General features: G+C 42.4%; 1 protein-coding gene across 2 annotated transcripts in view; it reads left to right on the top strand.

Annotated features, from left to right (window-relative positions):
* Nucleotides 1-17518, top strand: part of ACP3 (acid phosphatase 3) — a 44315-nt gene that overhangs the window by 11240 nt on the left and 15557 nt on the right. For both annotated transcript variants that reach the window (XM_036267133.1, XM_036267134.1), the window contains exons 3-8: nucleotides 1316-1402; nucleotides 1864-2016; nucleotides 6186-6284; nucleotides 8515-8607; nucleotides 11086-11218; nucleotides 15861-15943. In XM_036267133.1, coding sequence (XP_036123026.1) covers nucleotides 1316-1402; nucleotides 1864-2016; nucleotides 6186-6284; nucleotides 8515-8607; nucleotides 11086-11218; nucleotides 15861-15943 — 648 coding nt within the window. The remainder of the gene's footprint in view (nucleotides 1-1315; nucleotides 1403-1863; nucleotides 2017-6185; nucleotides 6285-8514; nucleotides 8608-11085; nucleotides 11219-15860; nucleotides 15944-17518) is intronic.

Below are 17518 nucleotides of genomic sequence, written 5' to 3'. Positions count from 1 at the left end.
AAGTGATGGCTTTATAGATCAGTGGTTCTCAAAGCGTGGTTCCTGGATGAGCAACATCACTAACCTGGGAACTTGATAGAACTATAAATTCTTTAGCCCCACCTGCTAAACCAGAAACTCTGGGCTGGAAGCCCGTGAATCTTTGTTTTCATGAATCCTCCAGGTGATTCTGTGCATGGTAAAGTCTGAAACCATTGCCCCATAGAAAATGACTATTTCCTCAAAAGTCAGTAGTAAGTTAGAACAACAATTCGACCCATAGTACCAGCTTATTCAGCTACCCACCTTATCCAGGAAACTCACAAACCTCAACCCATACATTACTCCTTTTCCACCTTCTTCCACATTCTAGAAGGGTGGTGATGATCGTGGTTGGCCAGGAGTGACAAGTAAATGAGCAAGTGGGTCCAAGCAGAAGCCAACGTGACCACATCCTCTTTGACTCCTGAAGCTCCGAGAAAGCTCTGAATTAGAGACAGAGTTGAATGCAGTGTTTCTCAAAGCATGGTGCTCTACTGCATGGATCTGAATCCCGCAGAGCACTTGTTTAAATGCAGATTCCAGGGCTACACCCAGGATTTAATGAGCAGAAATCTCTGGGGAAAATGCTGAGGAATCTGCATTTAAGAAGCATTCCTAGATAAATTTTGCTTCTGATGCACAGTAATGCTTGGGGATCATTAAGCTAAAGTAATGCTTCTTAATGATTACTGGCCATCAGAATCACAGTGAACTTGTTAAAAAACATTCCTCAGCTCATCTCCAAAGTAGGTGGGGCCCAAGAATTTGGTTTCTAACGTACTCCTAAGATGCTAATACTCCTGATCCACAGGCAATACTTTGAGTAATGGGCTCTAGTTTTTTCATGCACCAGGCATAAATAAACGGTACAAATAATAAAATATTGCACCCAGAGGTTTAAAGTGACCTTCAGATTCATCAAATCCAACCTCTTAACAGATGGTGGAATTTCTTCCACCAACCTCCTAAGTGGTCAATGAGCCCTCTGAATGTTCTGCTAGCAAAGATCACCACTGAATGCTCTACTACACCAGAGATAAATTATTTATATAAACCAGATTCATCACCAACTATTAACTATGCAAGGCTTTATGTTAAGTGCTAATGAAGGTAAAGAGTTTTCTCAGGGAGTCATGACTAAAAATTACAGCTTCTTGTTTTCATATTAAAATGTGTTGTTGTTGTTGTTGTGGAACTATTAACATTGTTCATTCATTTAATGAGGAGAGATGAGGTACATCTATAAGAGTCACAGGACTTACTTTCAGTAATGTTTGCTTTTCTTTCCCTCCAGCTGGGCATGGAGCAGCATTATGAACTTGGACAGTATATAAGGAAAAGATATGGAAAGTTCTTGAATGAGTCCTATAAACATCCACAGGCAAGTTGGGGAGCTAAAAGTAGGAACCTTGTCCCTCTGAAAAAATTTAACATGATCTTGCATTTCTAAGAGTTTTGCCTGTTTCCCAAGGAATTTATGCAAGTCAGATGTCTTGTTTAGAAATGTACTCTTTATGCAAATATTTTGTTCCTAAAAAATTATGAATATGAGTAAGTTCAAAACTTTATGGACACCTATGATAACTACTTTAGCTTGGCATGTAATGGCAAGTAGCCACCACTCAATTAGTCTCTTGTTAATTCAACTATTGGCATACCAGTTGTTTCATAGCATGTTGTGCTCATAATACTCTCTCTTCCATAATAGATATAATGATGATGATGCTATCACAATGTCGGCTACTATTTTGGTGTGGGTATCCTGTCCTTTCTCAGATATTAGCTGCACAGGAAAAAAACACAGTTCCTCAGTTGGATTCTGCTTTGATTTTCCTACTCTAGATTTATGTTCGAAGCACAGACATTGACCGGACTTTGATGAGTGCTATGACAAACCTTGCAGCCCTGTTTCCCCCGGAGGGTACCAGCATCTGGAACCCCAACCTCCCCTGGCAGCCCATCCCGGTGCACACAGTCCCTCTTTCTGAAGATCGGGTCAGTATTCTGGGAACACCAGGAGAGTCTATTGGGGCTGGAAGGAAGAAGGCAGGTTTCTCAGTACTTGTGGATTTGGGAGTCTGGACTTTCCTTGAGCTGTGCAGACTTCTTTCCTAAATAAATGTGTAAAGGATAATGTAGGATGTGGAAATCCCAAGGCAAGAGAGAGTGGGAACAGAATTTCTCTTTGGATCTTTATCATCTATTTTGCTTTGCCACTCTTTTCAACTTTGGGCAATCTGTCCCTGTCTGTCTTCACACACACACACACACACACACACACACACACACACACACACGGATCCCAGTGTTCGGCCTTTTCCTCCCATTTCTAGGTAGGAAAAAACAGAAAGAGTTGAGTATATAATCAGTACCCAACACTCTACATGTATCATTGCATTTACCTTTCCTAACAACTTTGAATGGACAATCTTATTTTTCTCCTTTGATAGCCAGGGAAATAAGTGCTTAGAGAAGTTAAACAAAATGGACCCAAAGTCACACAACTGGTAAGCATCACCACTGGAACCAGGCAATTCCAGAGCACCTTTCTTCTCTCTAAACTCATGGTTCTCGAACTTAGCTGCATATCAGAATCACCTGATGATTTCTTTAAACTCCTGATGCCCAGGGTGCTCTCCATAACAAAGCAGAATCTCTGGCATCACTGTTTCTTAAATAATCTCCCTGAGTGATTCCGGCGGACAGCCAAGTCTGAGAACTAGTACTGTGACGCAAGCTGCTTTGAGAGGAATTCTCAAATTTATTTACACTAGGTGGGACTGATTAAGAACTCTTCAACCTTTTCAGAAGAATTGCTAATTTTTTTTAATTGCTATTTTTTAATAGTAATAAATCAATCTAACTAATCTCCCAGGCGTAGAATTTAAGATTATATGAAGGGACAAGAAATCTTTCTAATTCCCCTGCAGCCACATTAAAAGCATGACCATCTCATCTCTCTATGGCTGAGGCTTGGCGTGACCAGTGGACCCAGACTGTTCCCCAGTGACCCCTGGGGTAGGTTACTATCCTCTTTGCCTTGCTGATGCTCCTAGAAGTTTGACTTAATTGCTGCATCTGGTGACTTGAAAATTTTTCCCAAAATGCTCTGTAGAAGCAATCCAACCCTGTCAACCTCACTCTAGGTAAATCTACTCCAACCAATTTTTCTGCTGTTTCCTAAAAAGACAGGGTTATTTATTTATGCCTCTTTCCATCACATAATCAGGAATGAAGTATGATGATTATCAGTGTTCTTAGGAGTTTGTGAATATATTCTTCCAAAAAGAAAAAGAAAGTCACTTTTAATACAACCTTTTCTGCTTAAAGACTGGACAGCATCCCCAAATTTAGCCACGGTGAACCAAGGTAGCTGTTAAACCCTGAATTCTGAAAGATAGTAATGAAATTAAATAGGAAAGGGAATACAGGTGCTATTAGAAGAGGAAGAAGAAGAAAAAGAAAAAGAAACAACAGGGAGAATGAGGGAGAAGAAGAGAGAAACGGGTGAGATGATCTACCTGTGGCTTCCAGCTCCCTGCTCACTCAGAGGAAAACAGTTCTCTAACGCCAACTAAGAAATCTAATAAAATCAATCAGTCAACACAAAGTAATTCCCAGAGCTGTGCTAAATGCCATAGAGAAATATGAGGCCAGGTTTTTTTATTCATTTATAATCCATTTTATGAAAAAAGATTTGCGTGTGTGAAATGTGCCGACTACAATACAAGATGGTGAGCAGTGATTTCAAATACAAGCTCTATGTGCTGAAGGAATTCAGAGAATGAGATGTACATGGAGCTACCAAGGGGCAGTTCATCATTCACTCAAGTCTTCATGGAGAGAGTGAGAACTGGACGCAGACCTGGAGGAGGGGTAGGAAAGAGAGGAAGGCAGCCGGAACGCATGGCTGCGAGCAAATATAGATTACTTCTGTCATATTTAGAAATAATGACACTATGTTGGGTAAAGATTAGAGAATCCACATTTAATAGCCAGAAGGAATCGTGAGGCTGAAAGACAGTGGCCTGTAAAAGGAGGGCTAGATTGAAGCTGGGAAAACCTAGGTCTGAGAGCCAGCTTCTTCAGACACTTGGCCTTGAGTAACCTCCCTGCACCTCAGTTTCCGTTTCTGTAAAATGGGAACAACAGTACCCACCTAACTTCTTCACAGTGATTTAAGAAAACCAAGTTAGTGAAGAAATGGAAAAAATTTTTGTAAAATGCAAAATGCTGGATGGGTGTTTAGGTATTATTCTATATGTTTTCAGCCTGATTCTTTCAATATGTGGAATGAGGAAACTAAAGTCTAGAAAGGTGAAATCATTCATTAAAACCAACACCTTAAAGTGAACTGTCCCGTGCTTTTTCCCTCAACAGTGTCACTTCTAACTGTGGAAAAACTTGAAAGCCATGCAAGGGAATTCAGATGTAAAGCAGTAGATATAAAAGTTCATCTTCTTCAGAATGTCAGCTGTGATTGAAAAATAAAATTACATGAAAAAAATTTTAAAGCATGCCTTCTTCAGTACCACACACACACACGACGAGTGGCGCTTTGGGGCATTTGTCTCAAAGATACTGAAAAAGATACTGGAGCCTCTAAGACTAACTGTTGAAGCAATTCAGCAATAAAGACATGAAGCTGAAATTACATGATAAAGACTGTAGGGGAAGGAAAGACAGGTAAGACAAGTGAAACACAGAATCAGAAAGGACAGGCAGGAAGCAACTTATCTTTTTTTAAAAAATATTTTCACAGTAGCTACTAATAAGCCAGGCGCTGTTCCAGGCATTGACAACACAGCAGTGGACAAGATCATCAAGATCCTGGTTGTCCTCGAGTTTATATTTTATAGGAAATAGATAATAAGGAAATATAAAATAATTTCAGATGGCAACGAGCTCCCAGAAGGAAATAAAGCAAAGCAATGCAGTGGTGGCTGGGGTGGGATGATCAGAAAATCCAGGGTGGGAGTCAGTGGGGGGTGGGTGTCGCAAGCAGGGAACAATCTTCAGAGAACTCAAGCCTGGTGTTCAAGGGACAGCAAGAAGGTGCCCATGTGGCTGGGGAGGAGTGAGAAAGGACAGCAACCGGAAAGCCAGGCCGAGCAGCCACCAGCGGCTAACGATGGTTTGGGTTTTGTTCCAAGAAAGATGGAAAGTCAATGAAGGTTATAAACCACAGAATGGCATGATCTGACTGAGCCTTTAAAATGATTCGTGTTTACAAAAATAAAATAAAAAGGATTTAGTGGAGCTGCTCCTGCAGAATGAAATGTGACCAAACAGCCCTCAGAGTGGTTGAAACACAGGTAGGGTGATTTGGACTGGAAAGGGACAATGATGATCAAGAAAAGGGTCTCTTCTGGAAGTATTTTGAAATCAGCAAGCAGAAGTGATGCGTCTCTAAAGCAGGTGATAAATTTTGCCATTGGCAGAAGTAGAGAGATCGCAAGGAGGAAATGGTTAAAAATGAAGAAGTTGAGTTCAGCCTTGTACATATTATATTTGAGGAAGAAGAGAATCATCCAAGTAGTGACATCCACCGAGGCTGAAGATGCAGGACTAGCCATAGAAAGAGCAACGTAATAAACTCAGGACCCACCAACCTGTAGCTTATAGTTACAAAAGATCATTGGATTTGAACTCATTTAGCATGATCGCTTTGTCCTCGTAATAGGTCATTAAATATATTTTCTATTGTGCCCTTATTTTAATATCTGCAAATTTGCAAGAATTAAGTCAATGAATGGTTAATTGATCTCTCAAGATTCTTTCCAGAACCTCTAATTCATTTCTCTGTACTCATGTACATCCAGAAATAAAACGGGTAGGGAAGAAAGCAAGATAGTGGTTATTATTTCACATGGAAAACCAGAGGTGTGAATATTTACCAACAGCACAGAGCACAGTCCTATTTAGGCAAGGTCATAAAAAATAAAACAATAAAAAGGTTTTCGGTTCCGGGTACATATCCTACTACTTAAGACCAGCAGACCATTTACCTCTTTCCCCTCAATTTTAAAATTTCCATTCAGCTCAAAACACTTACTAAATCTCTTATTAAGATCTCTTTGCCCCTACTGTTTAAAACATGGCTGCAGCTTTCTTTAGTGAACTTCTGACTAATAAAGGTTTTATGGTTTTTCCTTTGTCCCCAGTTGCTATACCTGCCTTTCAGGAACTGCCCCCGTTTTCAAGAACTTCAGATCGAGACTTTGAAATCGGAGGAATTACAGAAGAGGCTTCATCCTTATCAGGTTAAAAAATAGAGTCATGTTGTGGTGTGCTTGAGTGTGAGGGCCAAGACAAAGGACGAAGCTGCAGCTTCTTACGAGCGCGGGTGGACGGTGTCTGCCGGTGGCTGGTTATGGCAATGAGTCAGACTGTTGTCAGACCAAGTCATCACAACTTGGTCCCCAGCGCTGTGCTGGGGCCACAAGCCAGTAAAGAAGCCAGTCCCTTTTGAATCTTTTACCCATGTCCCTGAGAGGAACCAGGAGAAAGGATGTGGCTGCCTCAGCATAAATGCAAGTCTAAAATGACCTGTATTGCCCTGGCAAGTTTGGCTCAGCGATCAGAGCATCAGCCTGCAGACCAGAGAGTCCCAGGTTCAGTTCCCGCAAAGGGCGCGTACTTTGCTTGCAGTTTGTCTCCGCCCCAGTTGGGGTCGGGTGGGTGGCAGCTACTAGATGTGTCTCTTGCATTGATGTTTCTCTCTCTTCCCCCCTCCCTCCCTCCAGCTCTATCTGAAGATAAATGCAAAAATGTCCTTGGGTGAGGATAAAAAAATAAATAAATAAAAAGATCTGTATTATTGGGAGACTGAGGGTCTGGGACTTTAAAAAATAATACTTTGAATCTGTAATACATTTCCACAGTTCCAATATATATATAAAGGAATACAGTGGAAAGTCTGTCAATGACCCCTCAAGTAACTGCTGGCAGTGTTTCCTTATGCAATCGCGTAGTTTCCTTATTCATATGCAAAGAAATATGAATATATTCTGGTAGTTTCCCCTTTTAGTAGACAAAAGTGTTATGCTGTTTACAGGATTAGACACCTGGGTTTTTTTGTCTGTTCATTTATTTTTGTTTATTTTACAAAATATTTTGGAATTACTTCTATATTTATACATAGTTTTCTCTTCTTATTTTTTATTACTGTATATCTGAATTTATGGTCATACCATAATTTATTTTACCAGTCTCTGTTGATGGAAATCTGAGTCATTTCCAATCTTTTGTTTTTACAGTCCTGAATATCTTGTGCATATAAGGAATTTCACAAGAATATCACAAAAATTTTCCCAGAAGTAAAATTCTGAAGCAATTTTAAATATTACCAACTTACCCACAAATGAGGAATACCAATTTCTACTCTTATCAGCAATGCACAAGAGTACATATTTCAAAGGCAGGAGGGGGTAGGAATGGAGAGGAGGGGGTTAATGGGGGAAAAGAGAGGGACACCTATAATACTTTCAACAATAAAGATTAAAAAAAAAAAAAAAAGAAGAATACCTATTTCTCCACAGTCTTGCCAACAGTGTGGACAACTTAGGGATATTTTCCGATCTGTTAAGTGAAAAATGGTATCTCTAGAAGCATCTCCTCTAAAATCAGGCATGAGGCAGGGAAGCACAGTATCACCACTATTATACGGCTCGTGCTGTAGTACTTCTCTCTTACGATGAGTGAGCTTTGGGTAGCTTCATCTAGTTAAATGCTATTTATTTTATAGAAATATCCTTGGGTTCATATTGGCAAACTATATTTTCCTAGCAAATTTATCCATCAGACAAACAATATCTTCCAAAGTGCTTCCCAGAAACCGCTGCTAACTTCATCAGGCAGAGAGCTGAACAGCGGGTCTCATTATCGTGACAATCTGAGAATACTACAGAACCTAGAGAAATGTTTGCATCCCATGCAAATTTCACACTTACAGCCAGATACCGGGTCCTGTTTCTGCTGCGTTGCCTGGGGTACTTTGGCCTGGGACCTGCTTTCCCTTCTCACCTTGGCCACTATGTGAGTTATATGTAACCCGCTTCCAAAAAGAACTTCCAGGCGGTGCACGTCAGTCTGATTCCAGGACAAACCAGGAGCATGTGGCTGGAAGCCAGCATTTGCTCACATTCTTAATGTAATAATGAGAAACAATCAATTAGGATTTGTGAAAATCTTTGGGTTGGCATTTTCATAGACAGTATTACTGGCACACTTTTCTGTAAAGAATAGCAGCTCTCAGTGAGGGTAAACTGCCTCACAGAGAACATTTGGCGATGTCGAGACATTTGGCTTGTCATGACTGAGAGATTAGGGATGATGCTGGCATCTAGTGGGTAGATGCCAGGGATACTGCTAAACATCCTATAAAATGTAGAGCAGCCCCTCACAACAGAGAGTTACCCAGCCCAAATGTCAGTAATGTCAACACTGAGAAACCCTGGTGGAGAAATTTATTCCCCTCTGTATGTGTTTCAGGATTTTATAGAAATGTTGCCAAAACTTTCAGGATACCGTGGCAAGGACCTTTTCGGAATTTGGAGTAGAGTCTACGACCCTTTATATTGTGAGGTAAAAGAAAAAATATATATTAAAAATTAACTTGCAATCTGATTTTGACTTATGCCTACTTTGAAATAGATTAATACATGTTCTCTTGCTTTTTTGCAGATGCATTACTTATACTTTCTTTGACATTGCAACATGATTCAAGCCTTCCATATATATATATATATGTATATATATATACACACATATATATATATTTTTTATCCTCACCCGAGGACATTTTTCCATTTTTTGTTCAGGTAGAGTGGGAGGGAAAGAGAAGGAGAGAGAGAGAGAGAGAGAGAGAGAGAGAGAGAGAGAGAGAGAGAGAGAGAGAGATGTGAAAGGGACACATCGAGTGGCTGCCATCTGCACAACCAACCAGGGCCAGGAACAAACTGCAACTGAAGTACGCACCCTTAGCGGGAACCGAACCCGGGTCTCTCAGGACCGCAGACCGACGCTCAAACCGCTGAGCCAACTGGGCAGGGCAAGCCTTCCTTATATTATACATCATATACATAAGTATATAATATATACTTATATTATATATTATACAGAAGGTCTTTATATTGAACATTCTGACTTCTTCTCACCATTATTTGCATTTTCACCCTTTAGAAAATTGCTTTTCTTCTATGCCTTTTCACTTATTTTTCAGTCACTCGGGAATGCTAGGTGCTGTCAAGGATTTTAAACTCAATATTATGGTACAGTAAGAGAAAAAAATTATCTGATTTCTGGATATAAAAACAAGCAAACCCACTTTAAGTCAGGCTATTGAAAATGGCTTATCAAGAAAGGATCTCTTCCTTGCCCTATAATGAAAACAAAGTAACTTTTGTAGCTAAATTAACTATTGAGTTTTTCAAGGACACACACACACACACACACACACACACACAGAGCGGTTCTCACTCACCATGCTCCACCTGCTGGCCAACAGGAGTATTCCACAGCCCTTGTTTCCCAACCAGTTCACTGAACTGTGGGCCAAATTCTGACCACGCACACAACTCAGATCCACTTCTGATTTTACAATCATCATGAGTGTCTGGGAGAGCAGCAATTACTTTTATAGTTCCATCTCAGTAACAGATAACACAGCTCGCCCCCCTCCATGTCAGAGTTCATTGGCCGGAGCACACACTACTTTCCCAATCGTCTTACTTTTTCATCGGCTGTTTCAAGGAAAGTATGTTAGCCTATTTATAAAACACTCTTCAGTGGAGAGAAAAGCCCACATTGTAGTTCCAGTCTTGATTTTTCTCCTTTCTTCCTTACTACACTTGGATCTGAGCTGTTCCATAATGTGGTCATGGTTGTGGTCCTTTCTCAACTCTTTCTTGTTTCCTCGCTTTTCTTCGCTCTCCTCTCTCTCTCTCTCCCTCTCCCTCTCTCCTGCCTCTGAAATTTGGGCAATCTTAATTAACTCTTCATGGCCGATAATAAATATTGGCACAAGGTCTCTACCTGCCCTGCTTCTCAGTTCAGCCATCAATTTAACAAGGATCACCAAATGCCTACGGTGTGCAAGGTGCGGGCTTTCCTGGAGAGTCCGTGAACCAGAAGCTGATGGGAGCACAGTATATTAGTAAAGGCTCTAGAACTATATTACCTTCCCAATCCATCCCCTTAGGCCACTCATTCAGCTTTTAAGGAAACATCATCTAACCCTGTCAGCTTTACCTTCCCCTCAAGTTAATAAAGAGATATCTAAACCACCTTGGCTGGTATGTCTCAGCGGTTAGAGCGTCAGCCCATGGACCAAAGAGTCGCGGGTTCGATTCCAGTCAAGGACACGTACCTCAGTTGCGGTTTGGTCCCAGCCCTGGTCGGGGTCTTGCGGGAGACAACCAGTCAAAGTATCTCTTTCACATCGATGTTTCTCTCTGTCCCCCTACTCCTCCCTCCCACTCTATCTGAAGATAAATCCTTGGGTGAGGATTAAAAAAAAATGTCTAAACCTTTCATAAACAAATAAAGTACATTCCTGCCCTACCACACCCTTATTCTGCAAAATACAAATCATTTTTTGACCCAGTGTTAGACCAAAAGCTATGGACTTGATAGGAAGGGGCAAATTAGTTTCTGCGAATTTTTCTTCTGAAAAATCAATACCACTACTGATCACAAAGTAAAGTTTTCCTAGAAAGAAATGGCAGTACAAGAAAGGCTGGACCCTTGCCCAGCCAGTGTGGCTCAGTGAATTTAGCTTTGTCTCATGGACTGAAAGGTCCCAGTTTGATTCCCAATCAGGGCACATGCCCGGGTTGTGGGCTTGATCCCTGATAGAGGGTGTGCAGGAGGCAACCAGTCGATGTGTCTCTTTCACATCCATGTTTCTATCTCTCTCCTCCTCCCTCTCTCTAAAAACATATTTAAAAACAAAAGAGAAAGGCTGGACCCAGTCGTTCTTATGGGGTGAGAGATGATGAAAAGTTAACCAAGAGGACAGTCAGAAATAAAAATACACATTTTCTCCTTTTTTCTTTGCTGCAGGGTATTCACAATTTTACTTTACCCTCCTGGACCACAGGGGACACCATGACTAAGTTGAAAGAATTATCAGAATTGGCCCTCCTATCCCTCTATGGAATTCACAAGCAGAAAGAGAAATCTAGACTGCAGGGGGGTAAGTACATTTTTGTAAAATAAGAGGTCTAAGTCCTGGTTCCATCACCAATCAGCTATGTGACCTTGGACAAGTCACTTAACCTCTGCTATATTCATTGCTATTATGCAAAATGGGATAATTATGATATTCACTTCATAGGTCATAGGGATTAAAATGAATGAATACATTCAAAAGGCTTAGCACAAACATTATCTGAACATAATATGCTTACAATAAACATTATGTGTTATTATAATTATCAGTATCACCCACTCTGGGCCTTTCCCGTCTGGAAAATGAAATCTTTGGGCTAACGCTAAATGATCCTTTTAATCCTCTTCAGGTCAAAGAATCAAAGATTTGTATCTGAGCCCCATGAAAAGCATTGCATCCAGTGGCCTGTAGGATGAATTTTTCAAGTGGATGGCAATGACAGAAGTGGCCTGTTTTCCCGAAACCCTTGGTGCTAGCAATTGCGAAAGTTAATCAAACACATTTTGCAGGCTAATTATGCCCTGTAGATTCATACCTATTGCAATTGGCAAGCTTATGACTCACCTTAAATTTTTCCACTGGTGTTAAAAAGTATATTTCTCAGTGATGCCTCTTCTCAGCTAGATATGGCCCTTCGTAGCAAAAGACATCTTATCATAATGAAGGTAGACAGGCAAGGGGATGCCAAGCCCTTAGAACCAGGATAGGTGGGTGGAAGAAAGAAGCCGGGACCAGGCAGGATGGGCATGGACACCGAGGCCTCTGAAGGCATCGGGTAGGCAGGCCAGCACACTGAAGGGTGTGTCGGGTTCAGGTGGTGGTGGTGTAGGCATTAAAACAGGACAAAGAGCAAGAGAAGGTCCATTGTGTCAGCTTGACATGACAATGAAACAATTCTATGCCACAGGAGATGTTTCGAGTCATATACTCTAGACAGTTTGAGGGAATCAGGACAATCACAACAGGACTCCAACCACGGCCAGACTCTATTCACCAGGGAGTCAGGACAAGTTCAGCAGAACCCCAGGAGAATTCACAGAGACAAAGCATCCTGGTGGTTGGACCAGACTGGGCAGAAGTTTACTCACGGCTGCATAGCTAGAGAAGGAATTTAAATCACTAGCCAGGACATGAGTCAATCATAGCTACAAAAAAGAAGGATGGAAGCTATAACCAGAACAGCTAATGAGGTATGAAGTCCAGGTGGTCAAGAGCAACTCCATACGAGGTGTCCAAAGTAGCTTGTGGCAAATACTTTAGGACTGTGGTCATTAATGACATGATCACGTTGCAGTCCTGCTGGTACAGAAGTCTTGATTGCATGGCACAGAGGCAGACCTGACAAATATACAAGTCCTTGTTCCATGCTAAGGGCATGAGCAGCAAGATCCTGCCTTTTGGGAAGGGAAGGTATCCAGAGATAAGTCTTTGATGGGATCTGGTATGTTGGGGAAATTACCAGGCAGGATACAGACTGTGTGTAAGGACAGAGCCCAGGAAGGAGCCCAATCTTACGTACTAAACAACAAAACGATGCAGAGGGTAAAAGCTGGCCTTACTGGCTATATACGCAGCCGTCCTCGAGCTCTGACCACCAGGTGTCAGCACTGACTCAATACCAAGTCCCACCAGATGGTGGAGGCAGGACTCTTGATTTCCTTCCTCCGACCTAATCATTATGGGCTGAGGAATTCAGCCTCTTGCTACTCAAAATGCAGTCCAAGGACCAGCATCCTCACCTGTCATCTGGCCAGAAATGCAGAATCTCAGGCCCCACCCCAAACCAACCAAATCAGAATCCACATTTTGAAAAAAACCCACAGGGACCTCATGTGTACATTAAAGTTTCAGAAACACTTTTTGAGATGCAAGACACAGTGAAGGAAAGAGCAGGAAGCTCCAGGCAGGAGTGGACAAGAGCCGACTGATGGATGCAGAGGTCTGGATATGAACAAAGGCAGCTCTATCCTAGCAGCTTGCTCGCGTTTCTTCTTCTTCTTTTCCTTTCGCAACTAGAGATTGTATTTCACAGAAGTGACTTCCCCTCTCTGGGTCTCAGTTTTCCCATCTGATGTGTGTATTAAACTAGATGCTGACTATTAGAGGCCTCCCTAAGGTGTCCTCTCAGTTTTGGCTGCTGAAGACCGCACTCGCGTGAAGGCACCTGCCCTCTTTTCTGGAGGAAGTCCAGTGCTGTTGAGAAGCCAGGAAATTGTTTCCAGAGTGAAACCTGCCAAAACACAAGCTCAGCCTATTGCTCTAGTCTGGCTAGGCAGGAGAGACTTGTCAGCTTCATGCTTGTCGAATGAAGACACCATCCTGCAGGGAAAACATGTATTTATTGTCTGGGTGACAAAGAGCCACATGGGAACATCAGGACTTGGACCAGCATCTTCCAACCTTGGCCAAAACATTAGGTTCTATCAGTTGATTTCAGGGGTGATGTTGTTGGGTAATATCCTCCCCCAAACCCCCTACTACACACACTCCAAGAAAATCCTTACAGTTCATTTAGAAGCTGCTTTTTTTTTAACCTAGCTGCTGAGCTCCCTGTGGCATCATTTATTAAATCTGCATAAACTAGACAGAATGCCACTGATTGGAAGACATAAATGTCACTTCCCTCACTCTTGGGCCACAGCACAGATTAGCAAACTCTAGCAGGTCACCTCCCTCTATACACACCAAGAAAATCCTTACAGTTCATTTAGAACTATATGGCTGGTCATATTCATATGAATGGAAACCTGTTTGCTCTAGACCCGGGGTTGACTACACCCTGCCTTCTAAATCCAGCCCTCCGCTGTGTGTGTGTGTGTGTGTGTGTGTGTGTGTGTGTGTGTAGGTAAAATGTTATTGAAACTCAGCCACACTCATTCTTAAATCGCTTCTATGGCTGCCTTTGTGCGTCCACCCAAGAGTGAACAGTTGTGACAGACCATATGGACCACAAAGCCTAAAACACCTACTATCTGGCCCTTTACAGAAAAAGTTTGTCAATCCGTGCTGTGGCCCAAGAGTGAGGGAAGTGATATTCATGTCTTCCGATCAGTGGCATTCTGTCCAGTTTTTGCAGATTTAATCAATCATGCCACAGGGAGCTCAGCAGCTAGGTTATGTTGCCACACGGCCTGATGACGGAGAGCAAGGGTTTGAAGTAAGACATGCTGGGTTCAGAGCCACTCAGCCTGTGTTCAGTCCTGTAAACTTGGACAAGTCGCTGAACCTCTCTGAGTCTCCATTTCTCCTCCTATAAAACATCGTTACTGGGATGCCAGAGCTTGGGGATAATTGTGATAGTTACCCCTCGTTTCTCCAAAGGCAAGGCAGACAATCACTCCCAACCAAGAGTTAATGTCATTCCATTATCAACACTGAAGGCTACTGCAAAGCTGCCTGCTTCCAAGGGAGAAGTTGATTGAAGATGGCTGTCATGACTCACAGAAACTTGGCCTCAGGGTTTAGTACCATGGTGACCTGAAGATGAAGCTAAAGTCCCTAAAGGGGTCCCTGAAGGCAGCCTTCCCTGGGACAGAGAAATGTAGACCTATTGGAGATGTAGCATCCAGCTTCTTTCATTCTTAATCTAAGAAGTCCCAGCATCTACAGAAAGCAGGTTGCCTCCCTCTGTAATTATTCTGTATTGTGCTTATTAGTACACAGACCAACAAAGTATCTTCTTACTGTTTCATGAGTTTTTGAGGACAGGACACATGTCTGGTTCACCTAGCAAGGTATCTGGCCCACTGCAGCTGCTCAGTATGTGTCTGTTAACATTAATGCCCTGCTCAATACCAAAAACAACAACAACAACAAAATTGATAATTCTCAAGACAAGAGAGTGCATGTGTAGTACAGAGGCCGCCCACAGAGACACGAAGGGTCTTTAGGTGATGGTGACAGAAGTCCCTGAGGCACTGTCCTCAGAACAGCACCTGGCACCAGGAAGTACCCTCAGCCTTTCGTGTCTGCAAGCAGGATGGAGACTGGGTTGTGCACCTGCCTTGTACCACGTCAAGAGCAACAAATGTGGAGGGTAGAAGCTCTCATCTATGAAGACACATTAAAGCTAAAGACGCTGGATGCCCCCCTAATAGTGACACCCAGGGGAGCCTGCAGAAATGGTCCGTAGGAAACAGGCCATGAACTGGAGGACAACCAGAGAGCTGCTTTCTCTCATGGTCTCCAACAGGTCTGGCCGCCAGACAGTGGAAGTGAGAGGTGAAGGCACAGACGTGTAGGCCGTGCGCTCATCCCAGGCCGGCCCTGGAGAAGAGCATTGGCCAACAACTGTCTGGAAAAAAGCCACCTGAAATCCCTTCCAAGTTCCTCAGCCTCCTAACTTGAGCTTTAACAAAATCTGGCACCGTAGGATCCTGGCATGCCCTCCAAATCTCCTTCCCCAACTGTGTGAGTCACTGATGTCTCTGGGCCTCAACTTCCTCACCTGTAGATGGGTACAAGCCAGGCTTCAGTAAAACAATGTATGTGGATCATGCTGCTAGCACACAGCAGATGCTCAACCAAAATTAGTTCTTTCCCTCTCTTCTTAAGTCTTAAGAGTCGTGGCAGAAAAAGTCACCAAGTATTAATTAACTGAAAGATTATTAACTAAAATAGAAGGCCATGTTTGGTCCAGCTCCATGGTTGATCTGTCTTCTTCAAGGTGTCCTGGTTGGTGAAATCCTCAATCACATGAAGGGAGCAACTCAGCCAATGAACCAAAGAAAGCTGGTCATGTATTCTGCAGTGAGTATTTGTGTCTCCACTCACACTCCATTTGTTCGGGTGTGCGATCTGTTGGAGGTGGGGGCCTCGTCTTCTTGATCATCATTGCCTTGTTGCCCAGTAGATGGTAAATACTTGTTCAATCCTTTTAACATTAAATTCATAATTCTGGTCCTTGAGGAATTTGCAATCTGACACTGACAAGATGAGTATAGGCAGAAACACCATGCAAAGCTATGTAGAAACACCATTCGAGCCAGTGCTTTGGTCTCTTGGAGAAGAACAACACTCACTTCTTCTCTAAACCAGGGCATCACCAGGAGAGGACACGCTGCATGTACAGGACTTGGTGATGAAGTGGAATGTGGGTGGAGGGCAATGATGTGGGAGGTAAAGACACAGATAAAGGCAATATTTCAAGCATCCATGACTGGAAGGAAGGTGGAACCATTAACAGAAGCAGTGATGGGCCAGGTGAACGTACCAACCACATAACGCCAGGGGGCATCCGAGTAGAAAACTCCAGATGGTAAAGGGACAGGTAGAAGAGGGGAAGAGAGTTGCAGCTTGAAGTTGGAGCTGCATTTGGGTATAGAAAGAAAAGAGAGCGATCTGGGAGAAGATTTCCGTTGTGGAGCAGGGGAGACAGGGAAAGAGACACAGCTGGAGGAGAGTTTTCAGGGACCATGCCCTGAAATGCCTATCCATGGAGTCTGGGATGAGCAGGGAAACTAGACATAGTACGCTGACTCGACCTTTCACCCACTGTCTCAGAGCATCTCGCAGATGGGATTTGGCTGGAGAAAGCCATGCTTTCATTCTGCGCGAAGATGGAAGAGGTGATTGAAGATACAGGGAACTCTGTTTATCATCAGGGGTTCTAAATGGTCTAGATTAGAGAAAGAGTTCATGGAGTGGAGTGCTTCCCGGAGAGAGGAAGCCCTAAAAAGTCGATTACACCAGTTCCTCGAGGTTCTAATCTGATTTCCAGTTCCAATGTACACGACTTCTGGGAAGTCATATATCTATAACTCCATTTCTTTCTCTAGTAAACCGGTTCTAACCCCCTTTGAATATGTGTACACTGCAATATAGATTAGGCAAACAAATGTTATACCCAATTGGTGGATATGGAAGTTGAGGATTTCCTAAAATTTACATAATCAATCAGTGGCAAAACCAGTCCCCTACACCTCCCAGCCACTCTGGGGTAAACATGAACAATTATTTTTAAGCTACACCCTCTACTTCCTCACATTTTATCCTCCCTAAAGATTTATGACCTCATATATTCCTCTCAAACTTTAAAATTACACATCATTCTAAACTATACACTAGCATTAATGTGTCCCAAAATATTTTAAAATTTAATGAAAAGCAATGACACAAGCTAAAACACAGATGCTACTAGGAAAAGGCATGGAGAAAGAATCAGAAGACTTGGCTTAAATGTACTTTGTATCATTTTGGGATTATATGACATTAAGCAAGTTACTTAATTTCTCTGGGTCTGTTTCTTCATCTTTTAAATGGAAGTAAGGATATGTATGGAAATCTCACTGCCTAGCACACAGCAGACACTTAACCAAAGTTAGT

This window comes from Molossus molossus, unplaced genomic scaffold (genome assembly GCF_014108415.1).
Source record: "Molossus molossus isolate mMolMol1 unplaced genomic scaffold, mMolMol1.p scaffold_m16_p_18, whole genome shotgun sequence".
NCBI lineage: Eukaryota > Metazoa > Chordata > Mammalia > Chiroptera > Molossidae > Molossus > Molossus molossus.
The sequence above is the reverse complement of the archived record's forward strand: the minus strand, read 5'-3'. Positions and strand labels throughout refer to the sequence as shown.